Source organism: Drosophila navojoa, chromosome 5, assembly GCF_054131105.1.
Source record: "Drosophila navojoa isolate 15081-1374.11 chromosome 5, UAZ_NAV_1.0, whole genome shotgun sequence".
In the NCBI taxonomy this organism is placed as follows: domain Eukaryota; kingdom Metazoa; phylum Arthropoda; class Insecta; order Diptera; family Drosophilidae; genus Drosophila; species Drosophila navojoa.
Window position 1 is genome coordinate 20,187,841 of NC_142893.1, and position 22,407 is coordinate 20,210,247.

General features: G+C 40.1%; 1 protein-coding gene across 1 annotated transcript in view; it reads right to left on the reverse strand.

The window, feature by feature from the left end:
• Positions 1–259: 259 nt before the first annotated feature.
• Positions 260–22,407, reverse strand: part of inv (invected) — a 47,970-nt gene continuing 25,822 nt past the window's right edge. The window contains exons 2-3 of the mRNA XM_089261235.1: positions 945–1,105; positions 260–840 (exon numbers count right to left, since the gene is read on the reverse strand). Coding sequence (XP_089117361.1) covers positions 568–840; positions 945–1,105 — 434 coding nt within the window. The 3' untranslated portion in view covers positions 260–567. The remainder of the gene's footprint in view (positions 841–944; positions 1,106–22,407) is intronic.

Consider the following 22,407-nt stretch of genomic DNA (forward strand, 5'->3'; position numbering starts at 1 on the left):
GAGCTCGACGATCTCTCCGATCGCTCCCATCTCAGCGATCTCAACGATCTCGCCGTCTCATTAATTGAGTAATTAATGCTGACGCCCACGGTCCATTAGGGCGGCAGCTGCCACGCCGATAACGAGCTAATCAACGTGATCGGTTGCTGATCTCGCCGTGGACCACCTACCTGGCGAATCGAATTCGAGATCGAGCTCGAACTCGAGCTGAAATTGTAAATATATGCTAAGTTCGAAGTAAGCAAATCACAACAAAGATTTCTGTATAATTTAAATGTTTATTAAATTATTTATTTTACTTGTGTACGTTTTTTGTTTTAATTTCTTTTCTTGTTTTACTTTAAATTTATTATACAAAAACACGCAGCGCAGCACACCATTCCCATTCGCATTCGCATTGGCATCCGCATCCGCATCTACATCCGCATCCGATTGGGCAAATCGCGTCGCGTGCGCCGAGAGGGGGACTAGAATATTTTACAACTTAATTGTTAAGCAACTTACACGCTAGGCCATACATTTAAATATTCATATTATTACTGTTAATTATACAATAAATATAGCGGCCTACGATGGGTCGGACGCTGCCGCTGCCGCCGCCGCCGCCTCCTGCAGCTCCTGCAGCTCCTCCTCCTCGCGCGTCAGCGGCACTGTGGAGTGATTGTAGAGGCCCTGGGCCATCAGCTGCAGCGCCAGCGGATTCTTGGTGCCGCTCGACTTTTTCAGCTTGGCTCGCTTGTTCTGGAACCAGATCTTGATCTGCGCCTCGTTCAGGCCCAGCTCCCCGCTCAGCTGCTGGCGTCGCTTCTCCGTCAAGTAGCGATTCTCGTTAAACTCGTGCTGTGTAAGCAGGCGAGTGAGAGACAGAGATAGAGATAGAAAGAGAGAGAGAAAGAGAAAGAGTTAAGCTTTTGCCCAGCTCAGCTGTGTGTGTCTGCACTCACCTTGAGTCGCGCCAGCTGCGTGCCGCTAAAGGCAGTGCGTGGTCGCTTGTCCTCCGGCACACCGGCGCAGCCGGAGGCGCCATCCGGATCGGACTTGTCGCCGCTGCTGCTGCCCGCAGCGCTCGATGCGGCTGGCTTCTTGGGCTTGCGAGTGCGTGGACCTGCAGAGAGTCAAAGAGGGGGAATGTAGAGGCGGCAGGTCATAAAAATTCCACGGCGCAGTTAATGGCAACAACATGACTGGACCACGGACCACGGACCACGGACCACGGACCACGGCCGGCTGCCAACTCATCGTGCACACATAAATCCTGCTGCTCATATATGCAACGCTTATGGCCAGCAATTAATTCACATTTAAATGCGTACCAGACAACCCCTGGCCAGCCGCCAGCAGTCAGCCCCCACCCGCCCAGCCTACTCCACCCCTGCTATTACGAGGGCAAAACAATTAAAGTTTCGAAAATTTGCGCGCGTCATTTTCTAAAAGTAATCAACGCAATGACTTTTGACTGTGGCTAATTTCCATTGCCAACCCCCAAGACAACACCCACACCCACGCCCACTTTTCACGACTTGAGTTGTCTTCCTTTTAATTAACAGCTGCGTAACAGACAAGCGCACAAAATCAACGTCTCCGGCACCCTCCGCCCCCATTCCCGCCCCATGCCTGAAGCAAAGTTTCAGCTCCTATCGAATCGCTAGGCAAATAACAAAATTTTGTCGTAAAAGGGTTTTGCCGAATGGACTTCGAAAAGTTAAGCTCATTTCAAGAAAATAGTTGAGCCAAAATGAAGCAATTATGAGGTTTACTAATGGGCGTTTCTGGTACCAAGGAATGCATCCTGCCACTGCCAGCCAGTTGACCGCAAGCTGTTTCGGTTTCGGCTTCAAACGTCTGCTGGCCAAAAGTATTTTGTAATATCAGCTTTCATTCATCATAAGCCCATTCGTTCTACTCCTCCTCTCCTCTTCTACTTAGTTCTTAAAGACCTAAATTCCTAGTGTAGTTATATTTTGGTATTATTTCGGTATTGAGTAGTGAAAAGATGATATTTAAAGTGCGCGGAAGTTAACTCAGAAATAAGCAGGAGTTTTTTTAGAAGTTCTTTAACTAATAGGTTTTATAGCTTTGCGACATGAGATTCGTGAATTACTTAAATTGTGGTGGAAGTTTCATAGATAAAACTTAATTATTTATCAGCCATTGAAGGCTAAGCTATGTTACTAAAGGATTCTATTTGATTTAAATGTTATCTGCAGTCGAGGAGTTATTGTGTAACTTTATTTATTCAACTTAAAGTCTCCGGTGCTTATTGCAGTAGCTAGCTATCAATCTTTCTCTGAAATATTCTATTACCATGTGTCCCATATTTTGATTTTGTCGTTATAAATCTTGTCTACAGGACAGAAACACTTTGCTTACTGAGTCTAAAGCTATCGAACTTACTAGAACTTCTCTGACCACGTATATATTACATCCACATTTTAGAGTCCACTTCAGATAACATCAATAAAGAACCTCTATTTAAGCTTCACATTTCCGTACATATACTATATATGTTATATACTTATTTTAGATATAGCAGATCATCTGTCAGATTTATAAACTCATTTGCCCATGATTTGTAGCCTGCAATTATAAGTTTGACTTCTGATGAAAAATAAATAAGAGATTTATATATAAGTTTTTTTAAAAGAGGTTGATGAGTTCATTCCCTAATTATTGTTCCACTCAAAGTCAAATTTCTCCATAGACAGAAACTATGCTAACTTATAAATTGATTTCTTCCTACATCGAATAGACTCACTAAACCTCTAATTAGCCCCCAACTAAATAAAGTCCCATAATACACAACACAGCTCGTTTCACTATCCCATGGCGCTTGACTTCTCTTTGGTCCATAGTGCGGCCGTGTTATCATTTTCATCACCATCCGGCCACTCGAACATCCTCTACTTACTTCGACCTGCAACGATAAGAAATGAAAGGAAAACATGTTACTTTTAAGAGCTGGAGCAATTGAAAATTAAATTTGCTTTTAACGCGAATCAATAAAATATCGAAAATTGATTAAATTCCTTAGCCGGGCAGCAAAAAGTTTCTGCGAGACGTGCGAAAAATTCCAAAAGAGAGAAGCGAGTAGCTTCAATACAATGCTTCGCGTTGGGCAAACAACCTTTAAAACAAATGTACCGGAACTAATGGCAACCGAGTCATGGACCTAAAGTTAAATCGTTGGAAAAATTGAACAAATCAATTTTGTCAACAATTTTTAGCCCGAAAGCTGACGACGGGCGCGAAATTAAACCAAAAACATTAACGGAACAGGGAACGTGCCTGTCTCTGCACGTGTTCTGCTCACAGAAAGGGGGCGTGACTAGCAGGCGAGACGGGGAGGGGGCTGGTTGTGACTGAGGTGTTATCACGGTTTTAAATTTCACACGCAGCTCGACAATCAACAACAATAACAGCAACAACAAACAACAGACCTTGAACCTGTCAGACAGCCAGGAGACGACGCCACGACTTCTGCCTCGTCATCGACAGCGAAAGGAGGCGCGGGGGCAGAGCAAGGGTCGAGCAACCACCCAGTCCAGGAACGCATGTTGCTGGGCAGATAAGCCGGCACAAGTTGCATACCAAGGCGTAGCAAGGACATTGCCAAGGGGTTGGCAGGTTGCCAATGGCCCTCATCCGCCTCCTGCTCCTGCTCCTGCTATTCACTTGTGTTCTGCAACAATTGCTGGTGGAAAATCTGTTCTGTTGCTGTTGTTGTTGCTGCTGTTTCTTGGCTGGGCATTTCCCTTTTTGTGAAAATTGTGATTTATAGCGTGTTAAATTTTTCATTGCTTGCTGCTCAAATTTGACACAATAAAAACTTGCAGCGCTGTGCCAGGCCATAGGATGAGCGCTGAAGGGCGCCCGCCGGGAGGTTTTGCCAAATTGGCTTTAATAGAAATTATATGAACTCAATCAACGACTGCGACAAGTTTGCTTTCAAGAGAGGCCGTAGCAGGGAGCTGGGTGTAATTCTAGGCAAAGATAATTCAAAGAGGCTATATTAATTGCTTGAGAGGGTATATCAATCTGTTGGATATATTAGAAAATTTAAATGATATGCTGAATAAGAGAAAGTATATGCAATAAAGGGATTAAAGAGATTTTAGAGAATGCTGATCCGTTTAGGGAGTGTTAAGTAACCTTTTCTCCTACTTCTTTATTGAATATGAAAAACTCTGTTTTATTTTATATGTTTTGTCATATAATATTTGTTTTGAACAAACTCTATATATAATTGTATAATATAGTGAAAATATGTATTCAAGGAATAATTTGACAGAACAAAACGGAGATCAACTTAAGCGGATTATAGCCTTGGCCAACCCACAATTTTCTGTGGATATTATTATATTAAATATATTACATAAGACTACATCTCGATATTTCAATCAACTGCTCTATGTTGCTTTTATAAAATAAAAATTTATATCTGAAATAAATTATGTAAAAGCTTAAAAAAAAGAGCAATACAAAAAGTCAGCCTTTCTCTGCGCTTCTCAGCTGTATACCTGTTCACTTTTCCAACTTAGCTCATTTGACTCTGGTCAAAAGCTGAGCAATAAAATCTATGCAAGAGCCTGCCAAAACGACGACAGCAACAACTGATCGACTTAACATGCACAAGGCTAAAAACGCGCAAATGCATTCACATAAATTGCGTTCATTTGGGAGCGGGCAAAAAGAGGACAGAGATACAGCAACTGAGAGGCAGCACAAGAAAATGCGGCAAAAACGGGAAGATGTCTTCATCATCGGTTGTTAAACGCAATGACCCAACTTGGTAAAAGCCGCTGCCAGCTGCCAACTGGCCAACAACAACAACTACAACTACAACAAAGAGTCAACCGATTCAGAGTCCAAGCGAAGTCGACTCCGACTGGAGTGGAGTGGAGTGGAGTGGAGTGAACTGGAGTGGAGTCGTTGTCCATTTGGGCATATGTTTAAAATAAGCGCATTTGTTTTATTTATGCTTAACATGAGTTGCAAATGCCAAAACGAGCCAAGGCACTCAACTGGAAGCAGATGAGTTACCATTTTGGCAGCCGACAATGATGCAACGTGAATGAGCGCACAACTAAATGCCAAGGGAGCTAACATACAATACATAATATCCGAACTCCGATTTGAATGTCTTAAATGGGTCAGCTTGGAGGACTATGGGGCCAGATCATCTGGCACACACAAAACTGACTGAAATTGACTTATAAAGATCTCAAACTAACGGGCCACACACAGCTTCAGCCGTCACACCGGAGCCGCAACAGAGTGAGAGAGCGAGAATTAGAGGGTGAGAGAGAGAGGCTGAGAAACCGGCCAGAGGCAGCTGGTTAGCTTGGGCCCAGGCGGCGACTGAGCCATGTAAGCGATATGTTTGACAGTGTCGCAGGGACGCGGGACGGTGCGAGGCTTTGCCTCAATTTTCTTGTTCTCGTTGGGGGCCTCTCGACTGATATCGGATCTTGTTGCCCAATCTAATGATCGGCCAGCTCATTAATAAGCCATAAAACCAACACGTTGCCATGGAAATTTACGCGTCGCAAGTGAAAGTCGATTCATTATGACAGTCCATAAATATGTGACGAACGTATTGAATGATTAAATGCACTTTTCTTCATATGGAGCCCGGTAAAATGATTAACACTCCAACGGGGGGACAGTGAAAGGTATACTTCTTATCTGCATAGTGCGTGATCTTTGCGCGCATAAAATAAATAAGCCAAAGCGGAATAAGCTGGCCTTCTACAGGCATCATATTATATATGAATAGTCAATAATCATGTATCAAATTAACGTGACTCCCACAACTTCTCGACATCTCTCAAGATAGTAAGATCAAAAATTTATTCTCTTTAGTTTTTGAATGTCTTTTTCACTAAAAAGATTTTGGATATCGTGAGATATGGTGAGCTATATACATTTGTATTTATATATGCCTAGGAAGTTTCTAGGTTGAGGCTAATTAGCTATAAATTACTCAGCTAACAGAGAATTAGGTTTAAACTTTTCAAAGGTTTCTTGAATCTGACGCCCAAGTACATTGTTACTCAAAACACTCTACCCTAAAATGCACAAACTATCTTCAAGAATATTCAAGAACTATTCGTATTCCTCTAAATATATATAAATAAATGATATATCTGTTTCGCTTATACCCAGTATTCAGCAAGTCGTTATGCAATTGTTTGAATATATATCATCAGAAAATCTTTTAAAACAATTTGCCTACGGAACAATCGCATCAATGTAATTATTACTTTAAAACAAAACAACTATTTATTTTATACTCTCACACAGCTCATAATATACCACTAATATGTGTAATCACTTCGACTTGTACTAACCCAAATGAAACGTTTGTGCAGCAATCCATGTATTTTATACGAAATTGATTTAGCTTTCATCTTAATCTCCTCTCTTAATGCACATTCCAATGGCATTGGCCTATTGTCTTCTACCTGTTGCCACCTACAAAAAAATCGCAGCGTCAATTCGCTGTTGCTATCTGTTACGCCCGCAGCCCCTCTCGCCAACCCCCTCTATCTATCTACGATGCTCTAACGATCGCATGACAGGCAAATTAACGCTGCGGTTGCGATTGCAACTGCGATTGCGGCACCAATGCCTGAGCCATTGTCACTGATGATGATGATTGACACGACGATTGATTCGATCGCACGTTAATTGAAATGATTGACACGCCGCAGTCGCAGTTGCAGTAGCAGTGGCAATCGCAGACACAACTAACATTCTCCAGAACTATATATATATGTATATGTATATATTATCGATGACTTGGATGTCGGCAGTTGACAAACGATGCCGAAGCCGAAGCAGTTGGCGATACTTGTGGGCCGGAGGAGGGGGTGGTGGCTAGCCGAACTGTCAACGGTTTGTCTATCGCTCAATCGGATCGTGGCGCAAATCAAAAATAGATACTGCACGCTAAACGGCTAAGATGGCTTGGCTCTTAGGCCTAATCCGACGACGATCAAGTTGAGACTTGTCGGCCTTACCGCACACAACATTCCAGCGCATAGTCTGCGCTGTCACATGGAAATATTTAGATATATTTTTAATTGCTTTATCAATATTGTTGTTGTTGGCTGTTGGGCGTTGCTGTTAGCCGTTGACTGTTGCAGCTGGGCCATTTGCATGTTTTGGCCATGTTTCGCATAGCAATTGGCCAATGTTGAGCCTTTCATCGACCGCACTGCTGCGCTGTGTGAAAGGCGTCAAAAACATGTTAAACAACTGAGGTCGATGCGAAAGGAAAGTGAAGACTCGATTCAGTCTTGAGGAGTAATAACTTATGATTTATGCTGGATATGCGAGTAGTGCTACTCACTGGAACTAACCTAGGTAAACTGCCTAACCAGCATACATATATCATAGGCTTTTGGTCTTTAAAAGATTATTAGACCATTAACTTATTGATTGATTATAGCTAAACAAAAAGTTCAGACGTAAATTGTAACCAGTGAGAATTTGGTAGAGCTAAAACTACCTGACTAGACGATACTCAGTATCCTTGCGGAAATTTTTTTCAAATCTTCAATATAGTTTATTATTAAATAAATAGCTATTCCACGTATAGATGGGTAAACGATATAAGCAGATAGACAGATAAAACATCTCGAGCATTGATTTGATTGGCATTTGGCTTCTTTTCAAACTTACAAAATATTTGCTTCATCTAGTCAACACATTAAATATTTATATGTATGAATAGACTCTTCAAAATACTTAAACTCTTTCTTTCCGTTTCTCTCCCTCTTTCGCTCTCTATCTTTATTTATCTCTTACTAGCTAATTGTTTACCCTGCCCCCAATTACCGCATTCGATTGGAAACAACTTCATTTAACCTTTGCAATTTTCACACTAACACTTTTACGCTTCAGTTGGCGAGTTGCGATCGTAAGTAAGTGCTGCGATCGTATCGTATCGGATCGGATCGGATCTATTTCGGTTTTCGGTTTCAGTTTCACATATATGCGAATAACATTGATTGGGTCCCTGTGAGACCGCACAGCGACTGCAACTGCAACTGCAACGACGTTAACGACATCGAAAAAAAATTGCAAACCGCATTTTCCGCTGATATTAGCAAACAATTTCATTAAGAAACTGCAATCGATACGAGGAGGCTGAAGCGAATCTGCTTCAAAAGCCATCAGGTGGTTGGCTTACTGGCTTACTGGCTGCCTGAATGGAGATGGAGGTCCGCTTCGATATCGATATCGAGCAGCCAGAGTATCTGAAAGTATCTGCATCTGTAACTATGAAAGCATTTGTATTGCTGCTGCTGCTGTTGGTGCTGCTGGATCTAGTATCTGGCTTAATAGACCCGTCGCACAGCTTTTGCAATTGAGGTGTGAACATTTCACGCTTCTATGGATATTTCGACTAAATTAGCGCCGACTGCGCCACATCTACGGATCTCAATTAACGCAATCGCTAGCCCACAGATTACTGCAATGCGGCATTAGCTCAAGTTCGAATCGAATGGAAACCGCGAAATGATTGGCTGACTGACTGGATGATTAACTTACAGAGTGATTGGTTAAGGCTATGATCGACTGACTGGATGAGCTAATCATCGAGAACCTTATGATCGATATATTGATTAGCTCACTGAATCACTAGCCAATTGATTGCGATTGACTGAAGAACTTAATGACTAACTGGTTGACTGAGTGATTGACCGACTAGCTTACTAATTGATTCATTGATTGACTGACTAGTTAGGACTCTTGTTGGCTGAATGATGGACTATAAAATTTACTAATTGATTGATTTCGTCACTGACTGACCGTATGATTGATTAACTATATTTGGCTATGACTGATAAAATTGCAATTGTCTGACCGTGAATGACTTATAGAGCAACTATTTGAATAATTGACGGTCTGAATGATTGACGAGATTGACGGAGAAATTTACGTTTCTGACTAACAGAGCAAGTGTTTGATTGGCCTCAATGACTGACTGCTTGAATGCTTGACTTATTAAGATATTGATTACTTCATATTCTGATTGACTTTCAGAGAATTTTACTCATTGTTTGATTGCCTGCATGAGTGACTGATGAATAAGCTAATTGCATCATTAATTGATTGACTAGCTGCCTAAGTAATTCTCCAAACTTACTGAACTACATATTGGAGTGCGATCCATAAAAAACTTCTTATTGATTGATCGACTAAGCGGCAGACTGACCGACTTTCACTCTAATGAGCACTCCACATCAGAGCTCCAAATCTTTATGTTCTTGTGGATGGGACCACCCCAAAGTCTGTTTGTTTGCTTATCCGTTTGTTGCGGTAGTCGAAAATCGGCCGCCATAAACACAAAATTAAGTCAAAGAGAGCGATCGATGCGCCAGCTTCCAATTTCCAATGCTCAGACTATTTGCCTAATGAATATTAAGATTACGAACGCGTTCGAAGTCATTGTTAAAGGCGAGAAGAGCGACCCAAGCGGCGATCACTGATCATCGATCGACGATCAACGATCAACAATCAACTTTTGACCCACCTGAGAGCTGAAGTTCGGGCCACGGCATGGCGTCAGCTCCAAATAATTTGTAGTTCAATAAATGTTCGTTTTATGGCTCTATTAGTGGCCCATTCGTCGCTCCATGCTGATAGCTGTGCTGGCTGGGGCTGGGGCGGCTCCCAAGCTGCACATTTTAATTACGATCGACGTGTGGGGCAGCACATGGAAGGCACGGACCAAGCCTATGGCCGAGTAGCAGTCATAAGAAAACAAATATGCGAATAAGTATGTTCACACCATGCCCACCCAACATTAACATCAATCTTCCACGGATCAAAGATGCAAAACACTTGAGGACCACACCGATGAGCTCAAAACAAACCCACCAGACGCCGACACAGACCCAACGATCATCACGACGAGCGACGCTGATGATCATGATGATGCGCATTGATGCAGAAGATGATCAAGACGAAAGCAAAGCCAAAGCCAAAGCCAGAAGACTCCGACGCAGACGCAGACGCAGACAATGTCTCGAATGGGCAGAGGCCACCGCAGTCCAGAGCTCACTGCGTTGGGCAGCAATATCAGTGTCTGAACTTGGGTTTGGCTCTGGGTCACACACAGTGGAAGCTTCAGAACTGCAGCCGATGCGCTGCAAGTGTAACACTGAGGTATATGGGTGTAGATCAGTGAGGGAAATGCAAGTCAAGTCAAGTCATGTCTCTTCTAGATGCTGCTGGAAGCTGTGCAAGAAATCTAATATTATGCTCATCATTCAAGACTCCAGCTATATTTGCTGTTGCCTAGCCAGTCGTTGCAAACCGACTGAGCTGAGTGTAGGGTATGAGGCATGTTAAATCTGAAAATGTCTTAATAAAACAATTAATAGCACAGCTGAGCTCATAAGTTTTTATGCTGAGCGCATGATCAGAGAAGAGCTCAGAGTACAGGAGCGCATTCAACCGAAGCAAGAGTAAGGCCACCAACCGCTCAGGGCTGCAAAAATGCAATGATCCAAGCTAAAGCCTCGAAATGTGAAGATTTTCTAATATATCGTATACCCAAATAAGTTTAAATATATAAAAATTATATTCATTTTGCTGGTCTCCAAATAAGGAGCTTCATTATTCCGCACCTGCTACTTTTATGGCTCTGTATTTTTTTTGTTCAGTGGACGGCGATCGTATATCGTGTACGTGTACTATAAAGTAATTGAAAAGCACAACAGATTGTTTTAAATATCAGGCGAGCCGCCCATGTTGACCACCTGTGTGTGAGGCTGTGGATGGGGCTGGCGCTGAGGCCTTTGCCCGTGCGGATTTATGGCCCGCTGCCAACCTTCAGCCAGATCTGGCCCCTGGGTCTCTCAACCTGACTCTGGCTTGCAGCTGATCCAACTCGGCTCGGCTCGGCTTAGCTTGGCGCTCTTTGCTGAAAAGAGACGAGAGACGCCAACGAAAATCTTCAGCTCTTTGCGTTCGTCTGCTCTTATGCTAATTTCAAAGCCCGCGTCGAGGTTGGGTCTAAAACTGAGCCAGAGCCACAGTCAGAGTGGACCACACACGTCGAGTGTTTCGCATGCCAGGGCTGTAGCGAGGGGGCACGGAGCGGAGCTCTCGCTTTTATGGGCCCAAAGTATTCGCCACTGGGTTTTCGGTTTTTTTGATAAATTATCGATAAAATGATGCGATCACTTCGAATTCGGTTTATTCTTACCTACCGCATTCTTGGCCAAATTAAAAGCATATACGTATGTCTGCGTATGTGTGTGTGTGCATGTCTTTGGCTATCAGAGAGTAGAGAAAAAAGGCGCCTCTGTTTGTATTTCGAACTGTGACCGAATAACTAAAACTTGATTGAAGTCGATGCCGACGAGCGGACCTTCTTCACAACTTCTGTTCTTAATTAAGTTATCAAAGTTTTTATGACGTCAACGTGCGTGTGTGTGTGTGCGAGTGTGTGTGGCATTCGCAGCTGGCGCCAGTAGCGCATAGAAGCTCACATACAGGATGCATACATATGGATATATGTATGGGTGTGTGTGTTTCGAGTGGAGAATGTGGATCGTTTACGTGGCTACTTGACAATTTGTGCGCCATTTCCTGCTGCCTGTCTGATGTCTTTACAATGTGCCCGACTTGTCAGAACTGGCAAAAACAAAAGAACATAATGTGGGCAAGGTATTGTGTGTGTCTAACGAGTCGAACAAGATCATACCCTAAGTTTGAGGGGATATGAGAAACGGAGCAAGTGTGATGTGTTGCATATAAAAAGGTACCCAGCAGAAATAAATGGGTATGACTAGGTAAGTCAGATTCTGATAGAGATATATTGGGCGTTACTTGCTGAATATTGATTCTCAGATTAAATGTACTAATGCATATACAAATATATTAATAAATATCTCTGTTTTCATTATGATATATGTACATATAAATATATATATAATAAATTTTTTATGCATCTGTTGCATCATCTGTTGCAAATACCAAAAAAGCGAAATTTTTTAGGTTTTCTTTTTTATTAATTAAACTTTTTTAATCTTAAAATATTAAATCGTTTGCAAAAATTAAAGAAATGTAATTTTATCATTATTATTTTATTATTTTTTTTCTTTAAATTGTAAATATTGTATTACATTACTTGCAAGCACTAAAATTGATTATTGTTATTATTTTTTGTTGAAAATATTTAGTCATTTGCAAATACTAAATAATTTAAATTTTATAATCTTTGTTTTATTATATTTGTCCGCTGGTTCGTCATATCGAAGATATTTTATATATATATATATATATATTAGTTTCCGATTATCATCATATATCATAGATATTTTATTAATGCGTTATATACATACATTTAAATGTATTTTTCTGAAACCATTTCATGAGCCTCAATTTGATCTAATATTAATTACTTAATTGCAGTTTTTGTCATTTCCTCTGAATCAATGTCCTATATAGATTAGAATGCTATTAACTATTAACTTTCTTCGATATGTATATATAAATATTATTAAAATGTACAAATATTATCCTACATTAGTATCTATAAATCTCTTGAAACTATACCTGTACCCTGCTAGGCCTATCACAAATTGAATCTATAATTGTTTTCTAGCAACGTTCAGCGGGCTGTCCAGGTCTATGTAACTCCTTCGTAAGCGTATTTAATAAATAAACAACCTGCTGCATGCCAGGCTAATTCCTGGTCGACCCTATTGATCGGATCTGCGGTTCGATTCGTTTGTTAAAATTCTCACGCTCCTCGCTGGCGACTTTTAATTACTCGAACAGCTGAATCGATCGTTTGTTGATGTTGAAGTCTGCGTCTCCTAAATGGCAAGCGATTGCGCCTTTAATTAAGTAATTAGTAAGAGAGGAAAAGCCAACACAAATAAAAAGAGTAAAACAAACAGACAAAGTAAAGGAAGCAACAAAAACAAACACAAGCTGAGCTGAAAAAATTCAATTCAATTTCAGTCGTAATCTCTGCTTCAATTTCAACTGTCATCGGAGCTGAAGTTTATTTCCCTTTGCCTTAGCTCACCTCCTATCCAACACCCCCTCTCACCATCTCACTGTCTAGCTTGATGGGATAAGGGTTGGAGCCGGGGTGGGGGTTGGGATTCGCTTGGTGGCTGCATCAGAAAAACTGTCATTTGTCTATTTTTAACAGACACGCCGACATGAAGGATTTAATTAAATTCAACTCGAGCTGACAGCTTCCATGCAGCTTTGATAGCTCTGAGAGGCGGGAGTGAATATATCTGCAAGTGTGTGTCTGTGCTGTGTGTGTGGGTGTGGCAGCACTCCAGCTGTGTGTGTGTGTGTGTATCTTCGTCTGCAGACGCTCAATTTTCGATTTGTTGATTTTTGATGCATTCACTTTGAGTTTTTTCTTTATTTAACCTTTCAATATGCAAATCGAATCGCAGCGTTCGCATTTGAAGCGCACAAAAAGTGCAGCTCGAATTTTCTAATTGGCTGTTGGCAAATTGAAAAACTGATCAAACAGACATTGATGAGTGAGCCGATGTAGGCTCATGTGATGTTTTAGAAATATTGGTGTAGATATACAGAAATATATGTATATAAAACCAGGAAAACTGAGTGCCTTTTATTAAATTTCGGGGAGTGTATATAAATTTATACTTATTTAATTTTTTTTTTATATTTATAAGATTTATTAAGTAAAAGTAATGCATATTTAATACTTGCTTTGTTTATAAATATTATAAATAAAATTTAAAAATAAAAAAAATTGAAATAATATGAAATTAAGTATAAACTTTATTTAAAGCAGTTCAATTCTAATTCAATAGCTCAACCTACATTTAATAGAAATATTTAAATTCAGCTCATATAACTTTAAATTTATACCCTGGACTTGGAGGGCAAAGTTATCTGATGCCCAAGCTGTATATATGAGATTATTTTTATTTTGTCAAGACAGACGCGCTCAAAATTTAAATAAATATTTAAAATCTGCGTATCATTTTACAGAATTTACCTGCATAGCTTTAATGGGCTTGAAGTAAAACCTCTTAAAAAAGTAGGTCAAAATATTGAATTTATTATATATATTAGATATTATATAAACCAGATTGACGAACTAGACAAAAACTTATATACCTTATAGAATGAGGGTATACAAGCATAATAAAATAAATACGTATGTATCTAGAATATATCACTCAATCTTGATGGCCTCCTTCAATTAATAAATAATTGAGCGAATCACATAAAATTTCATTGCGCAACAATTTACCTAGATTTGTGTCGCTTATCTTCAGCTGTCGATTTCGTATTCGTTTTCCATTTGCAATTTGCACATTATTTATACAGGCCATTAAATCACAGCTAATGACTCACTTTGCCAGCAATTACATTCCAGATACAGGTAACTGACAATCTCAACCCACCTCAGCTCACCCCGATTTCCACCTGCACAAACTCAATTAGCCAAAATGAATATGTCACCGTCATAATTTTCATGAGCCAAATTGGTTGACTGGCAGCAATTTCGTAGCAGCAATTGTTCTACAACCAACAATCAGCGCCAGTTGTGTTGCATGTTGCACAGACGACAACAACAACAACAGCAACAACAACAACAACAGCTTTGCATATAAAGAGCCATAGCAAAAAAATGCCATAAAACTAGCGTTGGTAGCATAATTAAGAACACGAATTGGCCAAGTTAGTATTAGACACATGCATGTGTGTGTGCATGTGTGTGCATGTGTGTGCATGTGTGTGTTGCCAACAACGTGCATCAGTCAACATGGCAGCAATTTGGTAGCTAAAAGCCGCACGCCGACTCATTTAGACTCGACGAGACGAGACTCTGTATCTGGAGCCAAGAGATTGGCTCCGTTTGCTATGGCCATTTATGAAATTAAGTTATTTTGCTCTTGGGGCTAGTAGCTGTTGCACTTGCAGCTGGCTGCAGCTGCAACAGCGACAACAGAAACAACAACAACAACGACAACAACAACGTTGTCAGCCACTTTTAAATGAGTTATTAGCCTCCAGTTGACAACGAGTTTTGCTGCTGCCAGTTGAAATGCTTGTCGCTGAATTATGGCCACGCCCACATTTGTAGCATCCTTGCGCAGTGACCTAGCCACAAATTAGATGTAACACAGTTTACTTTAACTCTCCCTCTCTCTCTCACTCTCACTATCTCTCTTTCTTTCTTTCTCTATCTCTCTCTCTCTCTCTCTCTCTCTCTCTCTCTCTCTCTTTCTCTCTCTCTATTCAGTTTGACATGCTGTAAGTCGTGTTTATTTTGCACGCTAATCATAAGGCCATAAACACAGTCAATAATCCAACCACCAGCACCCCACAGCACACAGCACACAGCCTCACCAGCAACCCCCACACATCAACACACACACACACACAAACACACACAGCTCGCTGCGTGTGTCGACAAGATAAGCCGCATTCATGAGACCATTTAAGCACTTGATTGCCGCACGTGGCAGCCCGAAGGGCAAACCTGCTTGAAGGGTGTAAGTATTTTATTGAATTAGAAACAAGTATAAGTGCGCTAATAAAGCCTTTGAGATACCCTATACTCGTGTGTTTACAATAGCAAATCAAGTGCTTAGCGCAGCTGTTATTGGGCTAAACAGCGGAGCTAACGCGGAAAACAGATTAACATACGTTATGCAGCACCCTTGAGAATGCCCTATAAAGTATGTAATTGAAGTAAGATAGTTGAAGGGAGAAGACTTTCTATTCTATTTATCTATCATAAATTAGAATATTAGACTTAGTATAAAGAATTTTATTTGATGCAGTTCCAAAAAAAATCTTATACCTTTATCTTCATCATATATCATATACATATAAATATTAAAAAAAAGTATTACATTTAGCATTACACACTCCAATTATTTTCTTCACGAGGCCATTATACTTCATTATATATTGAATATGTCTTCTGTTATCTATGAATAGTAATACTAGTAATAATAGATAGTAATAAAGCTATTCAGTGCATATTAACCAATATTTTAAAATAACTCTCATATAGTATATAAACATAATATAATGAAACCCCTCTAAAATACGTTAATCAGACAAACTCAAATTAATAAATTGTTCAAGCTGATTATTCACACTTGACAACACTTGGTTTAAACAAAAACAAAAATCTAAAATATATACAGTCTGAAAATACTTTCCGCCTTTCTAAAATGATATTAAACTCTTAGGTAAAGCAAATACAAATTGCTCGGCCCTCCCACAATTCGGTCACCCTCGCCCGCTGCTGCTTTTTCATTTGCATTGATTGTGAACGGTAAAATTAATTAAGTTTTGGCCAAGCCGTGGCAACTTGTTGACTAAATGTATCACAATAAATGGTCGGCCATCAATTGGCAGCTGCCAGGCATCGCGTTTCATTTGCGTAATCCCTGACAGCAGAATTCGATTCGCTTTGTCATGTTCGCACCCAAGCGAAAAAGGGCGAAAACTTTTCAAAGCATTCAGCGAACAGTCAATGAAAGTGTTGCGCCTTTTGGCCAGCATTTAGCTTAGACGCTAAAGAATGCACAATCATTGCAGCAGCCCTCGTATGAATACACACGCGTAGCCATTGTGACCATTGTGTCTATTGTCTAAGCTGAGCATGGGGCAACAGTGCGTATGCGCAATTCATTCAGCTCTCTGGACAAAGGCAAAGACAACAAACAACAACGACAACAACAGCGATTGCAACAATTACATTTCAATTAAATTTGTCAATTGCCACAAAAGTCTAAATGAATAATTGTCCAGATATATACATACATAGTATAAATATATATGTGAGTATATACCTATATACATATATGTATGTATATTTCAGATTGTGCTACATTTTCCATTCAGAACTCATTCATTATTCAAAGTTTGCAATTGTCACATGTTTTGATACCCATTGTAGGTAGAAATAAAGGGTATATTTGTTCTATACAAATGTATATAACGGGCAGTAGAGTCTATATACTGATCAGAATCAGATGCTGTATGCAGCTAGGCATATTCGTATGTCTATAGGTTCATCTAGGTTCAATTCAGGGTATCTTTTAGTCGCGCACAGCCACGACTAGAGCTCACTTGCTTGATTTGTTTTTGTTTTGCAGCTACTGGTAGCTGCTTGTTAACACGCTAAATGTGTCTGCTACACAAATATGTATCTGTATCTGTAGCTGAGTAGCTGAGTAGCTGTTGTATCTGCAGACTGCACGGCCACAGAATATTAATTACAAAACTGCAGTAGCAAACAGACAAACAGAGACAGAGAGACAGACAGAGTGGACAGAGTTTAATTCATTGCCCATTCGATTCATTTCATTTCGTTTCGTTTCGCTTCGTTTCGTCTCAGCTCGAGTTGAGTTTCTCTCACACATTGATTGATACGCCCCAAACTCGATCGATCCGGCCAGTTGTGCAACATTTTTATTGAAATTGCAACAATTTATGCAAGCAATTAAGTAGTCGACAATGGCTGCAGGACTCTGTGGCATGCAACGAAATTTGTCTGCGGCAACTGCATGTGCTGCATGCGCAATGTGCTCCGTCCCATTGAGGAAGTGAAACAGGCTCATTAAGGCAGACCGAGGCTAAATTTCATTTGAGGCGTTTATTGATGAAAATGTTGTTGCCACAACAACAGCAGCAACAGCAACAACATCGACAACTACTCAAAGTTGTTGATGGCGCCATGAATAAAGAAATTAGCGCCATAAAATATGTCGGGAATTTCGCATAGAAAGTTCAGTTCGTTCGCAATTTATAACACCAGCCACGTCCCTGCCCCAAATACAAGCCGTGGAAATTGCAATTGGAAAATCCATGCAATATTCAATCAACATAAATCAGAGAAGCATGTGAGCTATTCGCATTCACAAATGCATTCACTCTGGCTGCAAAATTAATTACTACACACAAATATATCAATATTTTATAGATGGAAATAATTCGAATAAATCATATATATAAATCTTTTCGGATTAGACACACAGATGGATCCAAGTATTTATGCTATTGGGTTATTGTGGTATTTGTGAAATTTAAACATGATTTTTTTATTATGCAAAATATATTATATGAAATGAAATTTTATTTCATGTAGATTTTCGTGCATTTAACATAGCGCAGTTGCCGTTAGCCACTCAAGATATTTATATTTGTAATTATTATCAACAGGTGAGCTTAGCCTGTCCACCTTGTCCGTTAATGCGATTGACTTAAACATTTGATTAACTAAAGATATATGTAAATTTGGATAACTATACAGGATTAATGTCAAATGCGTATTAATTAATATTTCCATTCACTACATTCAAAGAAAATTGGGATATTGTACGTGTCTATATCTGAAATATATTCATTATGATCTTGATCTTTATCTAATATTATAATAGAAATTGTTAATTATTCTCTATACTTTATTCCAATACATATTAATATTAAAAATAAATATATATACAATTATTAATTATATAATTTTGATATTTGTAATTCCGAATGAACCTTTTCCCTTCGCTCATCTCATGGACTGCAATTGTATTTTAGGTCCGACATTTGGAGGCCATTAGCATACCTTTAAGGCAACCAATTTGACATGAGTGCCACATGCCGCATACTTTCTCCTCTCTCTATACTCTCCCCGCTCTCTACTCCCCTCACTCTGGTGCAGACCCCAACTAATTATGTGTGCATCGTCATAACAATAATTCTTAATAGGGGGGGGGGCTTACGATGAACATGTCTGATAAGATATCAGATACAATTCCAGTAACTGTGTGTGTCTGTCTGTGTGCCTTGCACTCGTGTAAGCCAAGACACAAAAGATGTCTCATCTTTGGGCTTAATTACTCGCACGCGTGCTAGAAATTTATATGAGCAGACGGAGCTCGCGACGTCCCTCCGCTGTCCCTTCTGCGCCCTTGGTGACACTTGTGCCCAGATCGTCTGCCTTTGGGTCTCTCTCTTTCTCTCTCTCTCTCTCTCTCTCTCTCTCTCTCTCTTTCTCTCTCTCTCTTTCTCTCTCTCTGTGTGTTTTTCATTCTCCCTCTCTTTGTCTCGGTTTTCTGGTTCTGGGTCTGGGGCAATCGTCTGCTATAGCCGCGACGAAGACGTCTTACTTAGGCCCTGCCACCAGCAAGTGCCAGCTGCAGCAAAAGCTTCTTCCACACATTATTTTCATACGCTTGAGTTATTTAAATCTGAGTCAAAAACTCACTCTTTTTATGCATTATACTCTATTCGACTAGAGATGTGGAGATATGTATATGGCTACAGATATATTTGAAGTAAAGTTGAAATTCACTTCAAAATGAATACAATATTTGACATAAAATTGAAAATTTATATTTTAAGCCAAATATTAGTTCTACTATAACTATTATATTTTATATAAAATCAAAATCTTAAACTTCCTGGTATATATTCTATGGACATATATTCATATACGTTCTTTGAAATATATAGATTATTCATATATAAATTTGTTTTTTGTTTTTTTTTTTTTAATCTGCATATAATTTAGTTTTCATCTTCATTTGACTATAAATTGTAGGGTATTGCTTAGTCGACTTTAGTCGTATATAAGCATATGTATATGAGCATACGTTCTTATTTTGCTTAACATTTCTTGGCCATATGTTGAAAGTTGTTGTTGTTGTTGTTGCAGTTGCTGGCAACGAATTCGTTTATCTGCTCATGTAAAAGAAATTGTTGCTGCTGCTGCCGCTGCTGCTGCTGCTGTGGACCCACAGCAACGTTTTTGGCATCGTTAATTAACACATTAACATTTGCCAGTTGACATGATCAGCGGCTGAACAGAAAACTGCCGTATCGAATACGCCAACTCTTGGCAACTATATATTTATATATGTGTGTATACTTATGTATATACATGTGTGCATATATACATATGTATGTATATTTATTATGCAGTACTCAGGTCTCTGGTCTGAAGAGTCTGCTGTTGATGAGTTCATTAGCGAACTAATTTCAACTTAAATTAAACTTAATGCGAACTGATGATCGTCATCAGCAGAGCAAACAAAGAATTAAGGCGCTAAAAAAACAAACAAAGCGACAAGCCACAACAAGACGACACAGCCAGCAACTGTAAAAAGGGGAGCAACAACTACGAGAAAATAAAAATGTTTTAATTTGCAGCTTCTGCCCATTCGAGCGGAAAAAATCAAAGGCGTAAATGCCGCGGCAGCCCCAAAAACCAGCAAAACCAACAACAGCAATAGCAGCAACAACAACAACAACAACAACAACAGCAGCAACAGTCGTCAATTTGCGTTGATCGCTGCTTCGTTTAAGCGCGCTCTCTCAGTCCAACATGCGGCTCCAACATGTTCGAAGCGCAGCGCTGAATGCGCGAGTGCGAGAGAGACGGAGCTAGATGGAGAGAGACAGAGAGAGAGAGAGAGAGAGTGTGTGCAGATTACACGAGTTGTTGCTGTTCTTGTTTTCTGCGTTTGCTGCGGCTGCTGCTGCTCGAATCGGACACAGTGCACATCCGTTTTGTATTGGCGACAGAGCGCCCCCTGGCCCACAGCCCCTACCCTCACACACTGCAGCACCCGCTGGCTGTGCTCCTGTCGCTCCGCTGTTATTAATAAAGACCACACATTTTGACAACGAGAGGACCACCCAAGTGCAGCTGCCTCTGCCGCTGCCGCTGTCGCAGTTGCAGTCGCTGTCGCAGTCGACGTCTCTTCGTCTCATAGTTGGCTGCCCTTTTGCATGCTTTGCAATTTAGAGGCCTCGCTTAATTATATGCGGCCAAGAGGGAACGCCGGAATGAAAAGCAGCGGCACTGCGAGGCGCCCGCGTTCTTCTTTAATTCCCAAATGCTCGCTGAAATGCAAATTGTTACGAATGCAACCCCCACCAGCAGCCGAGCAGAGCGACGAAGCGATGCAGCGACGCGGCGAAGAGCGAAATACGATGAACGGTTAACAGCGAACAGCGAACGGCGAACCGCGAACGGCGAGAGCGAGATGCCTATCGGTGTTTTGTAATTACAATCGAGGGTAAATATTTATGGCCGCCTGCTTGCGTGTGGTCAGGTTAGTTCGACTTCTTCTTTGCGGCGCGCGCTCATCTGGACGGGGGTTGATGCTAACGTTAGCTGCTGCCAATGGCGCCCACCAGTTAATAAAAATGTCAACTGCCAAATGCCATTATGCAAATCCCAATAAACCAACAACAACAACAGCAGCAACAGCAACAGCAACTGCGACATAAACAAGCTACCCAAGAGAGGAAAAACAACATCGAAGATAACTAATCCACAATCAATCGAGAATGACAACAACAGCAGAGCTACAAAAAAACAGAAGCACAGCGTCGTCAGCAACTATCGATATCAGGTGAATTACACTGTGCTACAAAAGTGATTGAAATTGGGATCTGTATAAAATTGAAGGAGAATTAAACAATGGGGAATTAAATGAAAACATAATGTGGATATGTTTAAAGAATGTAAATATGTTTAGAAATCATTTGAATAATAGGAAAAAGAAAATTAGATATGGGAAATAGAAGAAATAAAAGAATATAATAGAGAGAAAATATCTCCAACTTTTATTACTTTAACTATGAATAAACTTTTATGTACTTTAATATGAATAAACTAATCCATTAAAAAAGTATTCTTATTAATTTATTTATTATTATTATTATTATTATTGGACTTATTTTTGTTATAGTTAACATGATTATGTTAATATTTTTATTTGTATTATTATTAATATTGCTAAGGTATATAAATATACAATAGGTATATTCATCTCCATTATTATTATTATTATTAGTCAATGTATTAAAATTCTTTTTACAGAAAATATTCAAGTAGCCAAATACTCAATGTCCCTTCTGGTTAGTGTAATTATTCTAAGCTGTTCTCATCTGTGTTTACAACTTACAACCTTACGAAGCAACAAAAACAAATACAATAGAAATCACAATTCATTTTTTGTTTTTGTCGCAGAGTGCTGTTACTAGTGTTGTTGTTGTTGCTGTTGTCGTTCCTTTCTTTCTTTCTCTTGTATTTTGTTTTTGTTGCTGTGTTTAGCGGCCTTCATTTACAGCCGGCAGCAGTAGCAATGCTACCAGCAACAACAACAACAACAACAACAGCAGCAGCAGCAACGACAACGGCGACAACAACAACAACAGCAAGAGAAGAGCAAAGACCACCCCTAAAGCAGCCTCATCCTTAGCTTCAGTCGCTGCCTACACTGATCTTCCTTGGTGGTCCTGCTGCTGCCGCTGCCTCAGTCGCTGCTCCCATTGTTGGCGGATTTGCCAAACTTTGACGCCAACTGAGGCCCAGCTCAAGCCGAAGACGAAGTCGAAGTCGAACTCGAA